The sequence below is a fragment of the Pleurodeles waltl genome, chromosome 8 (assembly GCF_031143425.1).
Source record: "Pleurodeles waltl isolate 20211129_DDA chromosome 8, aPleWal1.hap1.20221129, whole genome shotgun sequence".
Lineage (NCBI taxonomy): Eukaryota > Metazoa > Chordata > Amphibia > Caudata > Salamandridae > Pleurodeles > Pleurodeles waltl.
In genome coordinates, this window is record NC_090447.1 from 1,192,199,015 (window position 1) to 1,192,220,053 (window position 21,039).

The 21,039-nt window shown below is 43.8% G+C and overlaps 1 protein-coding gene across 3 annotated transcripts in view; it reads left to right on the forward strand.

Moving 5' to 3' along the window:
- ATP7B (ATPase copper transporting beta) overlaps positions 1-20,195 on the forward strand; it is a 515,812-nt gene extending 495,617 nt beyond the window's left edge. For all 3 annotated transcript variants that reach the window (XM_069205459.1, XM_069205457.1, XM_069205458.1), the window contains 2 exons: positions 11,970-12,072; positions 19,696-20,195. In XM_069205459.1, coding sequence (XP_069061560.1) covers positions 11,970-12,072; positions 19,696-19,966 — 374 coding nt within the window. In that variant the 3' untranslated portion in view covers positions 19,967-20,195. The remainder of the gene's footprint in view (positions 1-11,969; positions 12,073-19,695) is intronic.
- The last annotated feature ends 844 nt before the right edge of the window (positions 20,196-21,039 follow it).

Genomic DNA, 21,039 nt, shown 5'->3' on the forward strand with positions numbered 1-21,039 from the left:
TTGCATCAACTTTTCCCTGCTTACTGGACCGCTTTCAACTAAGTCACAAGTCTCAGGGTACCAGGGTCAAGGTGGGGAAAGAAAAGACAACGGCCGGTAAACAATTAAGGAGGTGACGTTCGGCCTCCCCACAGGAAGTTCATTCAGAGGTCTGCAAAACACAGCTGGAGGGTCACTGGTGCCACCATTAGACACCAAGGTACATAGCCCATTCAGACAGTTCAGTGTTACCAAATAGTTATCTATTTCAGTACCTCTGGAACGGAGAGACGCTGTTGGGGTATGCTGAGGTGAGTCACCCTCGACACTCCCAGTTGAGCACGACAAGTTACTCACCCGCACCTCCTGTACCAGGAGATGCCACATCCACACCTGGGGCACGAAAACTCAAGTGACCCCAGCTGGTTACGATTCCATGTAGAAAGTGCTCAGTGCTGTACATACATAAAAAGGAGGCCTCAGGAGTACGCTGATCTGAGTCACCCTGACCGTATGATCATGCACAAGATAATTCTCAAGATGGTACCTCCTTGGACAGAGGCACCTGTCTGGTGCATAAAGACTTGAACCGCACAAGACTCTCCTGGACTCTCCCACTAAGGATGTAAATCTCACACCCCTCTGGAAGGCACAACGTCTAGCACGCGGTGACTCGAGTCACACTAGACTATCTGGTCACACTCGGAACTTGCTTTCCATACCTGTCTGGACTTAGGCACAATGACTAGTACACAATGGATTGTAGTCACACCAGACACCCTGGTCACACACTTCGACACAAGTTCAGTCATGCCATACAAGGCCAAGGACAGCACAACTTAGGTTGCCCCCCCACCCACCTGATCCCCCCACTCTGAGAGTTTCAACCAATTAACAGGGCACTGCCCACAATGAGCATGCAGTTGAGGATAACACGAGAGAAATGCTACACACTCAACAATAGCGTGCCCTGCAGGGTCCCGCGCCTGGGGATCCTGTTCACACTAACAAGTCTTTGTGGCATGCAGTGGTCCCCATGATGAAGGCCCAACTCACCTGAAGTGCGGGCAGTGTATTGCAAGCTCCGCACCAGGCAATTTCAGTCTCCAGACAGAATACTTGGGCCTGCCAACGCTGCTGTTGCCAGGTGAAGTCCAGCATATGATGTAGGTACAGCAGAGAGCACCGCTCTCCAGATATTACCGTTCACTGATGTAAGTACCTCTCAAGAGGTCTTTGATGTCCTTGAGACCTCCTCAGAGAATAGGGGCTAGCCAACCTGCCTTTGGAGATTTACCCTTTGGAATGCTGCACAGCAGCAGGCAATCAGCCCCAGGACAGTCTCTGAGCAGACAGGGGAGCATGGATCCCCTCCTCAGAAAGTTATCCTCCTGGGCACAACAGATTCCTCTGACAGTGCCCAGCAGCACTGGTCCCACATCACCGTAAACTTTACTCTTCTGTGCACTTGTTGAGTGCTCTGAGTTATACTAGATGATTCCTTTGAAGTTGGGGGTGGTTCAAGGGGTTCTCGTTTGAACCACAGATGTCTACCCTAAATGTCCTCCCTGTCCACCCTCAGGCTCTGGAATGCAGATCTTTATCTTTAGTGGGGCCATGCTCTGGCTCCGAGGCCAAGTGTCAAAAACCTCTCCCGCCCCCAATCTATCCAGGCTCCAAATGGCAGGGGGTCTGTCATTTTGGATGCCCGTGTTTTATAGCAGTCGCCTGGGGAATGCACAGATGTGTTCTACCTCCATGACCCATAGAATGAATCCAAATTTATAAGACACCAGAACCACTTCAGAACATAGAAATGCCCACTTCCCTGAAGTAGCATTTCTAGGGGAGTGATGACAAAACCATCTTTACATCTAAAGAGGATTGTCACCCTGAGTCTAATGATACTAAACATCATGAGGCTGCTCCCCTGCAGTCTACTATTGCAGCCAGACTTAATAAGACTCATTCTTTCATGTTACCTCATGGGTAGAGCAGCATTCATAGCTAGTGCGAACACCTATGGATGTTCCGCACTCCCTGAGAACATATGCCCTGGTGCACACCCATGCCCGCTGCAAAGGTGCATGAGTGCCAACTACTGGCCTCCTCTTTCAGGCTCAGTTCCTATGTTAAGGTACCCATGTGCAGATGTGCACACCCTGGCAAGTGATGGCAGCTCCCGTACTTACATAGGAAAACCACCAGGGTGCAAGTTGCACACTGAAGTGAGTGATACTAGTCACCATTCACACATAGCAAAACCCATGTGCAAGTATGCCTACACTGGAAAGTTGTGCCAGTCTCATTTAAGCATATGTGGCACAGGTGCAAGTAGGCACCTCGAGGCCAGCTATGCCAGCTCCCAATATAAATGAACACTCACATGCACATGGGCACAGAGAGGACCACTAGGCCTGGCTTACTACATGATCCTGTGCCACTTGACAAGGGTGCCTGTTGGAAAATGGGTTATTGGTCAGGGCAGGTAGGTACCTACACTTAGCAATAGGCTACTAACCTCCACTTAGGTCCAGTTAGGTCTCAGTAAATTAAACCCAGCTCAACCCTTGGTAGTTTGGCAACGAGCGACAAGGCTTAACTTAGGACACAGAGTGTAAAGCATTCAAATATCACAAAACAGTAATTAAATAAAACACAGGAAACAGTTTAAAAAATCCAAAACCAATTTATAAAAATAGATTATATTTTTATCTTTAAAATGACACAAAAACGAATAAAATTGGATAAAGGGGAACCGGAGATATGAATTTTTAAAGAAATATTGTTTTTTTAGCGCCTAGAAACAAAAAGCGCCAATCGGGCATCTGGTTGCACCTCGACCGGGGCAAAGTCAAAGTTTAAGGCTGACCGCAATGGAGCCTGGCTCAGCTACAGGCCGCGGGAGGCCTCGGTCAAAAGTTTACCTTCGCACTTAGTCGTTTTTCTAAAGATTTTCTTCAGCGGGACGAACCTGCCAGTTCAATCCGACCTCCTGGAACCCTTCTCCGGATATGTGTCGCTGGAATCCTCGGTGGAGATTTTTACCTTCGGACTTAGTGTTTTTTTCGAGGTGAAAATCCTTCAACCGGGGTAAACCTGGATCTTGATCCGACGTCCTTGGAGCCCTCCTCGGATACGCTGGCTGGGAGGTCCCGGTCAACTTTGTAAGTTCAGACTTAGTCTCTTTTTTGGAGATTTTCTTCACCGGGATGAACCCGCAAATCAGGCCGGGTCGCAGTTGAGGCAAGCCAGCTAGAATTGCTGCGGCGAGTCGGTCCCTCCATGGAGCTTTTTTTCAAAAGTTCCCCAAACTTCTCCAAACCTCTGGGTCTTCTCCCAGATGTTCTTTTAAGGTTCTTTTGGGGTCCACAGCTCACCCCAAGGGTCCAGAAGCTCTGAGATGATCCTTGGGGGTGTGGACTACAACTCCCAGAATGCACCTGGCGCAAACTCCTTTTTGGCCACTGGGCAGTGGTCAGCTGGTTGATTTCTTCAGGAGTTGGGGCAGGGGACTCTGGCTAGCAATTTTTCACCTGTAGCAAACAGGGAGTCCCTCCTTGAACCAGTTGAAGCCAGGCAAAGTCTTTCTTGTGGTGAAGCCCAAGTGTGCAGCTGGTGCAGTCCTTCTGAGTGCAGGTTCCAGGTGCAGGCCAGGGGTCCAGCAAGGCAGTCCTTCTTCTCCTTTGGTTCTTTCTTGTTGGAATCTGATGGGGATCTGAGGTGTGGGTGCAGGTCTGCTAGTTTTATCCTTACTCCTGGGTGCAGAACAGGGGGGTCCTGATTCTCCAATCAGGTGCAGGGTCCTTCCCCCTGTGATGACCACCTCCTGGGAAGTGTGGCAAAAATCAATCCCAGGCGGCAACATTCTTCAAAAATCCATCATGGAGGTTACATCTGGCTGAGCCCTCCCACTCGTGTGGCTAAAAATCATAAACACACCCCTCTCCTGCCCTCTCCTAATCTAATCAAGGGGGCACCTAGTTGTCTGGGGTTGCAGGATGTGGGGGTGTTGCTGGGTTGCTCCAAATGTCCTTCTCTGCCTTTGAAGACCAGTTTGGCAGCCCTCCCCCTTCCTGCCTCACCATCTGCTGAGGGGAGATTCCCTCCCACAGGCACATCTCTTTCTGTGAAGCCAGGCCACTTCACACCTCATCAAGGCTGGCCAATCAGGGCCCAGCAGCAAAAACAATGCAGGGCTGAAATTGGCAACTTTTGAGGTAAAATGTAAAACTCTTTACCTGAACAAGTTATATTAAATCCAACAACTGGAAGTTGTGGTATTTATTATAACAATTAATTTGATACCAAACTCTTTGTATCTGTCATTTAAGGAGACTTTAAAAATTAACATAAAGTCTCCCCATTTCTAGCCTATGAAGGCCATTCACTACAATGAGGGAAAAACTAATGTGGCTGTTTTTTCCTCACCAGGGCTTACAAAACTATTTTTATAAGGTCCCTGCTTATAGTTACATGGCACCCAGCCCTAGGGGCACATAGGGCACACCTTAGGGTTGACTTATATGTAAAGGTAAGGTAGTTTAGGACTTTGGAACTACTTTTAATTCCAAAGTCGAATTTGCATATAACTTTAATTTAAAAGCAGCTAGCAAGGCAGGCCTGCCTTTAAAATGACACTGGGCACCTCAGCAGTGCACCTATGGGTGCACTACCTATGCTGGGGTCCATGGGATCTACATGCCCTACCATATACTAGGGACTTATAGGTAGGTTGACTTAGCCAATTATAATTAGCGTAATTTGCATATTGATTTTACACAGAGCACAGGCCCTGGGACTGGTTAGCAGTACCCAGGGCACCATCAGAGTCAGGAAAACACCAGCCAAAAGTGGAAAATGGGGGCAAAAAGTTAGGGGGCCTCTGCAATCAGCCCTGTTTTCTCACAGTGCCCCTACTTGCAAGCTGTGCCAGGCGCAACATACATGAAATTTCCCATTGTGTAAGTGTTCACCCACTGGCCTGGTATGCCAGACTCAGTACCTCTGAAGGCCCCATGGCCTCTGTGCAAATCTTGGGCCCTGCCATGGCGGGACCGACACACGTTGGTCAGTGTCCCATCTCTTCCAGGGGAGGACATGCACATGCACTTCACTCCGGCCCATTACAGTGGGACAGTGCCCACGGCCACTAGTAGAGGACCGGCCCACCTTTTTGGATGCAGCTGACATCTGCTATAGGTAGGGGACACGCACATGGGGGGTGCTCTCCTGCCCAGACAGGGTACACCTTTGTATCCCTGCCCTCCTCCTACCACCAGCCCCACCGTCTGGGCCCTTAGGGTAAGGCATAAGGCAGCTCAGAGTTGGCCCCCTTATCAGGACTGCCACCCTAAGCGCAGGCGCGCTAGCGCCCCTACAGGCCTCTTTTGTATGCCTAGGACATGATTGTTAACTGGGTCTTCTGGGGAGTGGCACATCCAGTGCACGTCCCCGTAGTAGCCAGGGCCGTACCCACCCAGGGTATATGGTGTACCTGTTTCACAGGGCCCTCCTGGGTACAGCACCTCAACCATTTCCCGACTCACCCTTTCCTTTCATAGGTAGGATGGACGCGCCCACTTTCCCACTGCCAGACACTGGGGAAGTTCCCAGAGTCCTAAGAAAAGCAAAACGTTTCGGGAAAATTCCCTCAGCAGAGCCATGTCCAACAGTAAAATGTATTAAATTTGATACCAGCATTCAACAAAATAGCAGAGCTCATGCAGTAAACACCAACAAATTTGACCTAGAGAAAATTAGCCAACCACAAATCCATGACCTTTCCTTCACACTATTCCCTGAAATTACCACCATAAAGGACATCACCAGAAGTACGCATGATTGCTTCTCCCCTCAATGCCGTCCCACCAACTGCCCCTAACAATTTTATCAACCAGTTCAATAACTGTAATTTTTCATCTATGTAAGTTAACTTGTCACTCAAGAAATGCACTTTTAACCTGTCCATAAGCAACTAACACACAGCCAAACTTCATGAGAAACCTATTATTGTGCTTCCTGTTGCACACTGCAGCATTCATATCCTGCTCAGTTGAGTACCATTGGCTGAAAGAAATGTGACGCTTGAAAAAACCTGCATCCTGTGTAGCAAGGCACATCCTGAGACTCAGGCACTCCTCCAACCTCCCATCCACCCAAACTATGTCACTCATCCAGAGTGCGGCAATTGTCCCAAGCAACAGCGATAAAAGACTAAGGGCCTGATTCTAACTTTGGAGGACGGTGTTAAACCGTCCCAAAAGTGGCGGATATACCACCTACCGTATTACGAGTCCATTATATCCTATGGAACTCGTAATACGGTAGGTGGTATATCCGCCACTTTTGGGACGGTTTAACACCGTCCTCCAAAGTTAGAATCAGGCCCTAAGGCTCTGATTACAAGTTTAAGTGCTATATATCGCACCCGATAAATAATAATGCCATGGGGTAGATTATTTATCAGGTGCGATAAATAACACCTTTTACAAGTTGGTAGAAAATAGCATGCGTATGCTGGTGTTTAACGCACCAAAATATGGCTGATACAGTAAATACCATATGCTTTCCCCCGTTATATATAATGAAGGTTAAGGTGTTTAGTGCATCCGATAGTTATAGGATGCTTTAAATACCTACCAAGTCATGATTCCAACCCATATGTAAACTGATGTTGACCAACTCGTAAAAAGGATCAAATGCTGCAGTCCAATATGACACCACATAGACGACACTTAGAAATCCCAAACCTCTCCTCTGTCTCCAATAACCAATCTGATCTGTGCCACGAAACCTCTCTGTTGAGTCGTGGATAAAAGAGGATGTGGACGGTTTCATAAGCCTTTCTCAACAGACAGGGTGGTGATTCTGCTACTCATTTTTACACCTTGATTTTGAAAGTCTGTGAATGTTAGCTCTATGGTAGGGCGGGCAAAATTAAATTACGAACAATGAAATTAATTTACGAAGAATAGTTCTTAAACATTTTCCTCATGTAATGTTGCTTATCTGTTGTATAAGCCAGAAAAATGTCTTGCAAGAGCCCATAAGAAAACAAGTTCACACAGAAAATGTTCTACTCAAGTCTCCTACCAGTATCTTGCAGTACGTTTTATGCACGGTGGCGCACACCTAAAAACTTCGACAAGTGCCAGGGCTTAATTTGTAAATAAAAACTTGCCGTGCCCAAAGCTCTCCTCTGAAACACGCGGCTGCTGCAATTAAATGTGCGAGCACAGTATACTGAGGCAGCGTAATCCTGAAGCCATCTCGGGCCTCTTTAATCCATTTGCAGCCACCCTCTGTCCCTTCAGCTCACCCTTGCAGCTTTCTGCTTTCTCCCTTTGTGAAGCTTTTTCGTTTTTCCCTTCCTCCGTCTTTCCCATATTGGCTTTGCTCAAAGTAAATGCTTGAGGCAGAAAAATAAGTGCCGGCCCTCAAAAATAGTGCCCAGAGCCCCGCACCAGAAACCACCGGCTCAAATTAAGCACTGGACAAGCCAAATTGTGCTCTGAAAGTTTGATTTCAAAAAAATGTTTATAGAATTTCATAACATTTTGTAAAACCACAAATATGCAATTTCACACAGATCTTCTCTATAAACCAACATATATTATCTCACTTATTTGACAACATGATTTCTGGCAGTTTTCTGTTTCTAGGTTACTTCGGATCTGTCATACTTTAGCTCTGTTTATTGTAAAAGGTTTATGCAATGCAGACCTTTCCCACTGTGATCCATCAGCCACAAAGTGTGCTAGTACGGCTGAACCATGGCAGGACCTAAGTTGTAGCTGTTTCCTTTACCTCAGAATGACTCTCCATACTCAGAATGAGTTTGTGGTCGGCACATCCTACCTCTAACGAGACGGTCACCAAGAAGGAGGGCAAACCACCAGTAGATCCAGACTTGTATATGTAAACACACTTCACAACACACAGTCCATACCTACCTACTTCGTGTAGTTCAATCCACTGCATCAAGACTACTAACTTCGTTAACAGCATATGAACACGGCCAATACTAGGTTGGCGAGTGGGTCAAAGAGGGAGCATTATGCCCAAGAGCTTGCGATTCACAGAGACCTGCTCTTCTTCAGAGTTGGCTGAAACCACTCTAGTAAATTTGGAGCCTGGAGGTAGATTTTTAGGAAGTTATTATGCGGCTTCGGCCAAGACTTTTAAGGCGGTGCCATAAGAGCCGATATCTAATTATTTATAAAATGTACTTCAAACAAAAGCGAAAAGATGGCATCTGGCGCCATCCAGTGGTGCAGCTAAGTAATCGACATCATTATAATTAGTGATAACCTGTCACCATGATTGCAGTTAATCACTCTTTTCCCTCGGAACTCCGGATGGCCCAGGTTCTGTTGCTTTGTATTGTAGTTTGTTGTGCTCTTTTATTTGTATGTTTTTGCTGTGCTTTTGTGAGCTGTTCTGGTGCATTCTGTAATTACTCTGGAGATGCTAACAAATGAATCTCCATTTTTATCCAGAGCAGCAGTTCCTTTAAACTTCACCTGATAAACAACCATTTACCACTGTATGCGGTGGTAAAATACCACTGCTCATCAACTATTCAAGGCACCTTTCAGCCCTAAATTTTGGCAGAGACCTGTCTTAATTTAACACTTTCAGTGGGCTGTGGCCAGGAAGATGATATCCCGAGAAAAGGGAATAATTCAAGGGTAGAAGTCTATTGAAAGTCAGTAAGTGAAGCTTTAACTACAATGATCTAAAAAGAGAAGGCAATGACATAATCAGCATTTTGGTCTATTTCAGTGATTGTGTTCTGATCTGTAGCTGTCAATGAAAATTAATAACAATAATAATAACTACTTTTATAGCCCAACCCATAAACTTTACATGCTTGTGCTATTCTTCTCATTGCTACCAAAATCAAATACTGGTGTTTAAGGCCTCAGAATGATAAAATGATTCCTCAGACCTGCTGGTGTTCTAATTAATAACCTGTATTGTTCCAGGTGAGTGTTCACCTCCAATGGGTGTCCACTTCAGTAGTTCGGGTTCAAGAGGCAGTAACCCTTAGGGAGCTGCCACTGAAATCATTTTAGGCATGCTTTGGGTCCACTAAATTCTAGTTGCATTAGGACCCAAAGAAGACCCTTCGGGGAAATTCAGACTTAAAGTAGACATTTCGGGGGAAACTGTGTTTTACAATAAACTTATTAAAGTTGCTATAATCATCCACGGCTTTAGGATTTTTACTGTCCCTGATACAAGAGAAACATTTTATGGGCCTTTCCATACATACGCGTGCGCTTTCTGGATTATAAACTGCATTCCTATGCTGTCTCCATATAGGTATGTGAAAAAGTGAGTTAAAGCAGTCTGAAATTGATTGCCAATTGTTTCAGTGTGTTTTTAATTCGTTTTGATGTGTTACACACGTGACAAAAGAACATAAGCACTGACAGTGGAGCTAGCTCCAAGCAAAGACACTACACGTCGGAAGAGAATAACAACAAAACACAGCATGCTATCAAGTCGAAAAAAATGTACAAAGAAATTTCAGAAAGCCCTAAAGGTGTAATTATGTTAGATTGCTCCCACGGGCTCTTAGTTGCAGATTCTAGTTGCTCCGAATATTACAAAACTGTATTTGTATCCTAGCAACAATTTCTCTGTTACTTTACAGCAAGAACAACTGGCAAATGAATAGAAACTCTTGTATAGAGGACTACACAGACTGCCTTTATTGCTGCATAATATTGTTTTTTGTTGTTGCTAATGTTATCAAATAATCAAGGGCACAACAAATATTGTTCATATAGTCGAATAAAACACTAATAAAACAACCTTTATGTAACACAATTGGTATTTTCAATATTAATGGCTGTGTTACAAAGCTATGAGCAGTGTCATCCTAAGAGTTTTTTGGGGACCCGGGCAAAAAAAATGTGGGGCTCCTCTTTGGAACAACCTTAACAACTTTGAATTTTGAATCAACATGATGCACCCCTGCACTAAACATTTTTTTTAATTTTCAAAAAGAAAATCCTGATAGAATGTCACTGTCCCTTACCACTAGGGTTTACCTGGCAGTAAGGGACAGTAAAAAAAGAATGGCTGTACGTCCCCCATCCTGTCAGGGGATCAGAGAAGTTTGGCTATGGTCGTGATGGAGAAGTCACTGCGTACCCAAACCTATGGTCTGCCCATATTTAAATTGGGCATGCAGACCATTATGTTGGCGGTAAGGATACACTGTGTCCACAATTGCAACAGATATCCTTACCACCAGCATAAAAATCAGGCTCTTAGATATAGAAAATATACAGAAGTGATCCGGAGAGAAAGTGTTCTAAAACTATAAATTGGGTTAAGTAACATGATGAGATTATTATCGGATGAATACTGATTTTATTTTAAATAGTTAGAAGGTTTTGATAGGCACTTCAAATTAAGGGATAGTGTTTATAGAAAATGAGCTTCTATGATTAAACACATTTAAGAAGTTGCATGTTTTCCCAACGGTTCAGCGGGAGACCATGGCTTGCTTCAGAAGAGCAGTAAGCCACAATAAATTGAGCAGGAGATTTGTGAAACGAATTTGAGTGAAACTGAGTTTCTTGCATGTTTAAAATATGTCTCTGCATTGTGTCATATGTTAGGGGTTATACCATAATGCTTCCAAACTCCTTGCTCTATTTGGAGCCCTTAGTTGACCCCTTTCCCTTTCTGTACCTTTCGCTCAAGCATTAGAGATCTTCTATTATTCTTAGTGTTCACAGAACGGTGTCCAAGGATGTCAATTTTTAACCCAATTTCTAGCGATTTTTTGCTCCCAACTATTTTGGATCATAAATTTGTACCACTTTAGAAGACTGTAAGCAGGTTGTAGAGGCTTAGTTTGGATGTCAAATAAGTCTTCATGTCAACTTTTGGCTTTGAACTCTATATTTTTATGAAGGTATTTCTGTCTTGTGTTTGTATGACCTTGAAGGATTACAATGGATTCCCAAAAGCGCAGTTGCACAAACATGACGTCACTATTCTGAACACCTATTGCTCCTCCCTGTCACATGAATGTGCTAAGGAAAGTGGATTTCAATGTTCTATTGTCTCTCCATGTTTGGCTGATCTTTTAAAGTACAATATTAAACTGAAACTGCATATCTAAGATAGAGCTTTCAGAGGCCTGATTACTATAGTTTCACCAACATCTACACTTTCTGACCGATGCCATGACAATATATTCATACTGATCAACAGGGAAGGTAAACTCATAACCTTAACAGTGCTTGCGTCATGCACAGGGAGTTGCGAATGTTGCTTTCTATTCTGGTTAATTGAGGCAAATGTCAGTACAAATTGCCTTGCTCTGGTACAAATGTATTGAGTCTTGCAACATAAACGCTATTATTTGCACTATTTCCTGTAGCTTAATAAGCATATATTTTTTAGGCCTGGGTTGACAGTGCAGCTGAATTTGCAACCTATTATTACAGATTCTTTAAAATAGCCATATAGTGGGCCTTGGCCCCACCCAGAGGCCTATTTCCCTCTCACCTTTTGCTCTTGGTGGGTTGGTGTATCAGTCCATACAAACGCAGTGTGTGCATTCCAATGCATGAGGGACTATTCTACTACTCAAAATTACAGTGAATCATCATACATTACATTCTTTAACTCAAAAAATGCATTATATACATAAAGCAATCACGTTTGTCTTTTTTTACTGTATCAGGCCTTTCTTTAATGTATTAGACAGGACTCAAAATGCAAGTCATACCTATAGACTTTGCCAATGCTTGTTTATATAGTAACAACTCTGTATTCATCAATAGAGATTATAAGGGCTTGGAAAGTATTGCAAAGAATTAAGGTTGCCGGGCAAGGTATGCAACACTTTCTTAACTTTGGACAATGAAAGTAAATATTACAAGAAACGAACTTACACCATTGAGGCAGTCATCGTTACAAGTTTCCCTCAGCAAGTGTGTACTTTGTCTTTCCATTAGGTGTGTTCCTGCCACTTGGCCTGGTACTGCAGCCTTGGATGGGCTCCGCTGCCATGGCAGCTTCCTCTGTTTCTGTGCTACTGTCATCGCTGCAGCTGAAATGGTAAGTGAACTATAGAAACACTATGGGGGTTATTCTAACTTTGGAGGAGTGTTAATCCGTCCCAAAAGTGACGGTAAAGTGACGGATATACCACCAGCCGTATTACGAGTTCCATAGGATATAATGGACTCGTAATACGGCTGGTGGTAAATCCGTCACTTTTCCGTCACTTTTGGGACGGATTAACACCTCCTCCAAAGTTAGAATAACCCCCTATGTGTGCCAACTGAATAAAGCAAAGTGAGGCAGGAGTGAACCATTTGGTGAAAACTCCTAAAATGTGCCTTATGCAGACTGCTTGAACGAGATACAAAAGTCTCACCCATGCACAGGCCCTTAGTGAATGCTTCTATTTTCAGCTACAGAAACCAACATTGCTTGCTCGGTGAATTGGAACACTTTCTCTTGTTTAAAGTAATGACAAATGTACACCACTGTAGGTCCAGCATGGCTCTTGCCTTGTCATGCAAGGCTGCTTCTGTATGGATTTCTGATTGGAAAAACATCAGCGGACATTCAGCAATGCTCTGCACAGTACACTAATTGACTAAGATAGGTAACACTTTTTAAAAGTATTGTAACTTTATTTTGTATTAGTGGACCTTCTTGTTATTATATAATCTCTATTCAGTCTTACTCTCTGTAGGATAGCAATTGGACAGGAAGGGGGGCTCTTGTGAGATGTTTCCTCTGAGCGCAGAGAACTAAACATTTCTTATAGGTGTGTCTGGAGACTTTTAGCTGCCTTCTTAACCTCTTGTAAGTAACAGTGTCGGCTTTGAGTCAGGCCTCTTCAACTGTTCTAAACTTTGGGTGAGCCTCTTCTGCGATTGCTTTCAGCCTGATCAGTCACATCTTGAATGAGCTCTGAAACACAATGTAATTCTCTATGACTGTTGTGCTGTTGCCCATTGTGTGTATAATTCGGCATCCTAAGGAGTGCTTCCACTGAAGTGCATGAGGTGCACTGTTTTCAGGAGATGCAGATGCCAGGGACTAATTGGTGAATGCAGGAGAAGGCGGCTTCTTGTGCTGAAAGCAGCCCATTTAGCAAGATAAGCAAAACTTACTTAAAGCGTAATGTAAATGAATATTTAAACGAGCTGTGTTTATCAGGTGTCATTTTATCAAGAAGATCAATTTTTGTGTACAAGAATGCTGCATCCAAAATAAATGTAAAATAATTGGCCTATTTTGCAAAAAGAAGACCACACTCGTATTAATCTGTATTTAGATAGTTATATACATCCTTTTTAAGTCAGTGTTTTGGTTAGTTTGTAGCTTCTTCGGCTTTTAGTTAGGAAGGAGCCTTTCAAAGGTGGCTGTTTTGCATAGTAATTGATCTCATGCTCCAACACCCTGTTGTGTTTTCGCTGTAGTGATCAGGATGGCTGGGGCCCAAAATAGCTGTCCTGAAGTCTCCAAAGATTTTGTTGTTTTTTATTGCCATGACTAGTCTTTCTAAAATGCACGTCTTATTCTGCTATTGGTGCATCTTGAGGTTCATGAGAGCCCGCTGCCCGCCTTAATTTCCCCGTGGCACCAGGTCTTCCACTGGTTTCAGAACCCAAGATGGAGCTGGAAGTCCCTCTCTGCAGTACATCTTCTGAGACCACTGCTGTGTACGTGCTGTCCTTTCAGTAGGAGATCAATCTTCCACTTTCTGTCCTGGCACTGTGAAGCTCTCCAAACAAGGACTCCACGTGGCCCTTCCTTTTTTCTGTACTTTGAGGACTGCCTTGCCCCTCTCTTACAATCAATGCTTCTCCTGGCGCTGATCAGGCCCCCAACAGGATCTGTTTGGGGATTACTTGGCAGCTTGATGCTTCTTGAGTGAAGTTTTAACAGCAATCTGTTCTCCATGACTGTCTCACAACTTGACTCTAATTTGTGGGACAGCAGTGAGCTTCATCCCAGCATTCTGGCTGAAGCACTCTCTGTTCTAGTACACAGTGAACCCGTCAGGTTCCTTTATGTTATCCTTAAATATTCTGCTGTTTCTTATAGGCTGTTTTCTTGTGTGCTGCAGTTTCCTGTTCTCTTCTGTGCTTCTTTAAAATCCTATGTGTTACACTAATGTGGGTTATTGGCCTGTATTCTTTTTGCTTGCTCTTCTGATTTGAGGTGATGTCTTATGTCATGTGCTGTGTTGCTCTGTGAAGTGTAGTGCCTGTTCTGTGAAGTGTAGTGCCATGTTAATGCGATGTGCTGTGCTCAGATGATCTGTGCCTATGTTGTCACAATACCTATCTTTAGGGGTCACAGTCCTGCTAACAGCAACATAGGCAGCTCGCGAGTGGCTGACGTAGTGGGGCGAGACCATGTGATGGGAGGACTAAAACTCCCATCACCCCAGATCATTGCATGCCTGCATTACACGTCAATTCCAGTGCAGTGTTGGACAAAATTATCGTTGGTGCAGATGCCACATGGTCCTCAGGGTGTTACATTGTGGTGTGACACCACTGCTCGAAGGGCTCAACTTTCCAGACTGGTTGTTTTCTTAATCTGCACCTACACTGTTCAAACTATTAGGACTCAGAATTGACTAGACTTTTCTATTCATTTTAATTTACTCTCGCAGAAAGGATATGTTATTGTGGCTACTATTATGTGGGCCTGACTCCTACAGGAAGGAGCTCACTATAAGTTTTTGTTTTTGTGACTCTTAACAAACTTCCTTACTAGGAATTTAGTAATTCATGTGTGCTTCATTTCTGGGAGGCTGTGCATTTGTGTTCTAATTCTGGAAGAACTATTTTCCCTCATGCTTTCTCGGACGTCAAGGGCACCCTGCAGTCCTTGTCTAGGACCTTTCATTCATCGACGCCCGAAGCCCGGCTGCACCGTTCTTCAGGTGGGTGCCGCTTGCAGGAGGTGGGATGACTGGACCACTGGAGAAATGCCTGCGACTAGCTCCGCTTCTCATCCTCTTTAGAAGCCATCTGGTTCCCATTCGTTGGGACCTGTGAGGGTCAGGATTCAGTCCCCGTGACCTTCCCCCCTTAGCTATTCCAACCCCTCCTTCATCCTCTGCTATTTCTGCCCGACTGCACCTTCTTTTGCTATGCACTCTGAATACCAAAATTGTATTTTGTCACTAAAATGCCCGTGCAGAGGCTGTCACCTGAGGCCAGTGGGCTGCAGCGGGGGGGGGGAGGGGCAGAGTTGTGCAGGAGGTGCTGCAGCACCCTCAGATAACCTTGAAGGAGTTCACTTTGAACATTAAAAATACAGGGGTCTCTGCATATTTGCCATACAAGATGTAATCTTTTTTCAAAGATAGTCAAATGTCAAACAGCGTTTCCTGACAAACTGCTGATAATTCTTTTAACCCAATACTTACTATTGTAGTGATAGTGAATGAATTTGTAAAGGGCCCAGCTACCCAAGGGTGTACCGGCGCATTCTTTACGCTGAGCCAACAGTGAAGACTTTTTCTAATCTAACCCTAGTGACACTTTTGGTAAGGTACAGGAGAGTGCGAAAGGAGAAGACAGAAGCATGTCAATCTTTTATAGCACACGTAAAAAAATGTTCTTAGTTCAAAAACTAAGGGGCATAGTTAGAAGAAAGTGGCGCATCAGCTATGATGCACCACTTTTCTTGCTCCCCCCCAAATCCCCAGAAACGTCACCATGGTAGTGCTGTGTTTACAATACGATACACCACGGTGCACATTAACTCAATAGCGTCAAACTTTTTCACACTATTGTGGCGTATTGGTCAACTAGCGCCAAAACTGATGTCACTAATCCAGCAATGCGTGCGGAGGCCCATTGGGAACAATGGGAGCATCACTTTAACATCTGTCTTGGGTAGGTGTTAAAAATGACGGGAAAAATGGCGCAGTGAAATCTCGTAAATTTCACTGCACCATTTTTCTGGTCCTTCTGATGGGGGAACACCAGAATACCCCCCTTGCATACATTATGCCTGGTGCAGGAATAATGTGGCGCAAGGGGTTACAAAGTAGCGCAATACTTGCATTGCACCACTTTGTAAATCTGGCACGGGAAAAAGGCTTCCTTAACGCCACTGTACCATCAAAAAAATTACGCCAATGCGGCTCAAGGAGGTGCTAAAGGCTTGTAAATATGCCCCTAAATGTTTAGAAACACTGAAACACAATGGGGTTCTTTATGAGAACCACAATATGTGAGGTGGTAATACTGCACCCCGTCTGTACAGCTGCAGTGGGCTATTACCTACCCATTCTGAGTTTTACACCAGAGAAAGAGGGATAACATGGCAGTAACACTTGTTTTCCCTGTTCTGAGCTGCAAATCCCAGAATGTTGTGCAATTTCCCCGTTCAAATACTGACAATTTTACCGGACAGTATTTGTGCTGGGAAAAAGTTTTTTTTTTTTTGCACAAGTTGGAATCCAGAGACAAGCACAAATTTTAGGACAGTAACCTGCTCTCCACTTTGTAGCCATGTTAATGTTAACGTATGCTCCAAAATGCCCAAGAGGACCTCCACGCTTTTCCACCATGCATTAAATGGAAATCTCTTATTACATACACTTGCTCTGAAAGTAGCATTTAGATTTTTCACAACTCTATGTCTTTAGTGAGTCGCTGTCACTGACCGGGAACCTCTCTCTCAAAATTGTACTGGCACCATTGTCTGAGGCTTCATATGAGATGTGGGAGAGGGAGTGGGCCGTACCATCCACCATCTGCCCTATGATGCGATATTATCTTGAATACAGTGATGAGGGTGAGATATGAGCTCATAATTAACCACTTATTTATGGTTCTTATAGCATTGAGCAGACCTTGCCTGAGAGTTGTTAAGACCCTTAAGCTTCATTGTGTCAGCAGTCACAATAAAGCGAAGGGAAACGTGCCAATATTGGAAACAATTGTGGTACCACTTCCCCTGGTGCTGTCAATTCCCTTGATAAACAGTTCACATGTAGAAAAACCTAATATTTTGGAAGAAAAATACTTTAATCCGAACCTCATTATGGTAGTTTTATTAACAGAGACACCATCAGTAACCACTTAAGAAAATATCACAAAAGTTTGATTTTGAAAGGATCTCTCAATATATATTTCATGCGGAGGAAAAGAACTGATGCAAATAGAATAATGAAACTTTACGTACACTTTCATGGCCATACTTTTACGTGATAGCTTCAGAAGCAAAACAGTATATTGTTGATTTACGGCACATAATCTAAAAAAATGTAACTTCAGGATATATTGGTGGATCTCGGCACCCACATCTAAAAAAAACGCATCGGGAAGCCAATTGGTCTGGCGTTGACCACCAGCCTTTTTCTTTGTCAGTGCTCATTTTGTAATGATTTTTGGAAAACTTTATTCAAACTAAAAAAAAGATTTTCTAAAAGCAACAGTATTTTTGCCACAGCAGTGCCTGGCAGTTAAGGACGGTTCTGTTCGTGTGGATGAGCTCCTTGTGGAAGGGCCGGACGCCTTAACTTAGAGTGAAGTCGGTCAATGACTGAAGTGGAGTGGGCTTTTCATGAATGCAGCTAGCTCTAAATATTTTCTGAAATAATGCCTCTGCATGTCCATTAAAACAGTGACAAAGATGCCATCTAAAACGCAGTAACCTTCTTTGACGAGATCACAGGTAGCACTGGATGAAGCTCATGCCAAGTGGACAAGCCTCAATCAGGGCTGGCTTCAAGCATGGTGACATAGGTCCACACCCCGGGCACGCTCCTCCAAAGGGGCACGAGAGATGCCAGCTTACATGTCATGCAGCAGCCTCCCTCCAACCTGGCTCCAATGGGAGGTTAATGTTCAAACCTTACACACGGCTTCTGCGTGCCGCTGGCGCCCGTGTCCAGATCTCACGATTCTCCTTTCTTTTGCCCCCCTTACATTTATGCCCCCCACGCACACTTTTTCAGTACACGTCACTACACTGAGGAGGACCAAACAATACACCGCCTCGTGTCGTACGGTAATTTAAGGAAAAACAAGTGGTGCAAAAAATTTCAAAGGAAATGGACATTTTAATTTAGTTAAAAGGCCAGACAGTGTTCCCCAAACCGTGCATGCAGTGTCTGTAGTAATAAAAGTGAGGGTTAAAAAAGAAAATATATTCATTCTTGACTCCTACACTGAAGAGCTCGGTAGTAAGATCTTATTATAAAAGAATCACCTTAATACCAAGCAGGGAGTGGATGGAATAATTTTACATAAAAATTGAGGGATGGAGGTGCTCAATTCAGAGCAAACCCATCCCTGACCCCAGTACATTCCAGTACGTTCATGATAATGATCTGCACAAATTCAGACCATATATGTACATCTGCAAGGCTTTGCATCCGAGCCCCTGAGGTGCATACCTCTTTCAAGGATCAAACTGTCTGGAAATATGGATATGTGGCAATTAAGTGAAACGTGGCGATTCAGTGTAGAACTTGACCCATTCTAGAATTTTTTTCACATAAAGTTGTAAAACAAGGAGCTACGATTTATTATGTGAACACAAATACATTTGATTTTGCTACCTAGAGAATGGTGAGTGGTGCATCTTACTGTAAGAAGACTGGTTGTCGCCAACAAGTATGGGCTTGTTTGCAATGGCACTTATAGCAAGTTCGATATTTAACACTGTTTTAAGTCACATACATACAACTGCTTCAGGATCGTTATTGCACTCAATTCGTTGAGGCTGAAACCCCAAGTAAAGTTTGTTTTTTCAGGAGTATTGTTGAGTCCCCCAACCTACTGAGGGTGTGAAGTTGGGTACGGAGGGGGTTCTTGTGATAGTGATGTGCCTTACAACCATTCTTTCCAGTCACGTCTCCTGTAGTTTTTAATCTGTAAGCAACCCCATACAGGTTGAATGTGAATGAAAACAAGCACTGCCAAAACCAATCGGTCTGCCTTGTGTTTGCAATTATAAGCCTGATCTCTTGGCTTTGCCACTGAATGTTGAATTCTATTGCTGATTTTGCTCATTCCACTTCTGTGGGAAATCAGTTCAATGAACTCAGAAAGCTTTCTAGAATGTGTTGCCTTCCCTAGTCTATATATAACTTCCAAATAAGTGTCTATCAGCCCATCTATAAGAACTGGAGGTGGACAATGAGTGTCATTCAGAGGGTCAGAAAGATAAAAAGGGAAATGTAAATACAATTTAGCAGTCCACAACTCTTCCAGAGCCATTGTTTGCATCATTTGCCCTTTCATTATGCTCATGTACAGGGCATGATTTTCTATGATTTATTCATTGATGTATTCTTGGTCAACAATGCATGAACCTGATCTAACTACGTTTTGACATATTTGATGGCCAGTGCATTGCAATAAGTAGCAATTTTAGTTGTAGCCAAGTCACACTTCCTTAATTCAATGCATGAGTTCACAAACAAAATACCTCTGTAGTGTGAAAAATTTTTCCTTTACTGTCTCCGAACTTTCCTAAATAAATACCCACCGCATCTACGAAGGCATTTTAGTCCACTGATCTGTAAAAACATATCTGGTCGTATCACTGTATTCATGACAGATTAAAAGTAACAAATGCTGAAATACAGGAAGCTCTGCCTTCCTAGGGTACAGCAGGTTATAGGATTTTGCATGTCAAGTGCCTGTTGCTAAACAACTCATTTTTACTGCTTTTCTTAATTAGCTACAGGAAACCAGATGCTGAAAGGTATGAAGCCAGAGCACAAGGACGTATGAAACCTCTCACTCCGTCGCAGATCAGCGTCCATATTGGAATGGATGACAGGAGGCGGGACCTCCCCCGAGACGAAGACTGGGATGACATCAGCTTTGTCAGCAAAGCGTCACTTTCCTCACACACCTCAGACAAGCAGGGGAGGCGGAAAAATAATAGGAACGGTCACGACACGATGTCACTTTTGATCAATGAGCCAGATGAGGAGCAGCTCATGTGAAGAGCTACACGATGCCCGAATACGCAGGAGGTACTGTGGAGGTGTCAGGTCAGCAACAACAAGGAAGGACTGTCCTGCAACTTCCGAGGCACCGGAGCAACGAGAGCCAAGAAACATTTCACGGACCACCTGCCAGCATTCTAAATAGCTGAGATTTTGTATCCATGGGGAAAAGCCTTAATATATCAAATATTTTTACCTGATTGATATTAAAGAGTGTTTTATAATATCTTCCACGTTATTGGGTTTTCAAGTCATTTAGCTACGTTCAGTTCCAAAATAACCCATTGTCTTTGTATTAGACGTGGTGATAGCCGCACAATCATGCATCCACATGAGATCCTAAAACTGCGCCTTCTGCGTACTCACCTTCTGTGGCTAGTACGTTCATTTTAACATATCAGTGTAAGAAATTAATATGCAATCCATTACACTGAAGTACTGGCTCATATTTTGTACAAAAACGCTGCGCTCAACGAAGTATCAGCAGTACAGGATTGTAAAAAGATCACGTGACCTCCAAATATAATTGCTCCAAAGCTACTTAAAGGCGGGGACCATTCCTCACATTACCTTGTCTCAAGGACAGAAGATGATCTGTGCTCGACACAAGCCTTAATGGTAGCGAGCCACCTTGAGAATTTTAATAATGAAGTGTTAGAATTAGAGCTGCTGCAATCACACTTTTTTGTGGTCATTTGCCTGACTCTAAAACGGGGGAAAAGGGGATTTGCTTTATTAAACAACGACTGGCGATCGAGCAGTGGATCACACTGTTAAGGCACCCAGTCCTGCTGCAGAGGTAGATCACGGATCTGTGATAGGGGATCTTGTTACTCACTAGCGGATGACCAATGCATTCCGAGGCCTACACCACAGTAGTCACTTGTAAACTGCGAATAAAAGGGATAGGTAATACCTGGCTGTGACCACCGTGCTTTTTCCCTCCTGCCAAACAGAACAGAGCGGTAGCACTTCTCATCACCACGAAGGTCATTAAATTAGAAAGTTGTCAGCGCTTGGAGCAAATATTGTGAGTCAACCCTCACCTCTGCATTCCATTCCACTCTCTG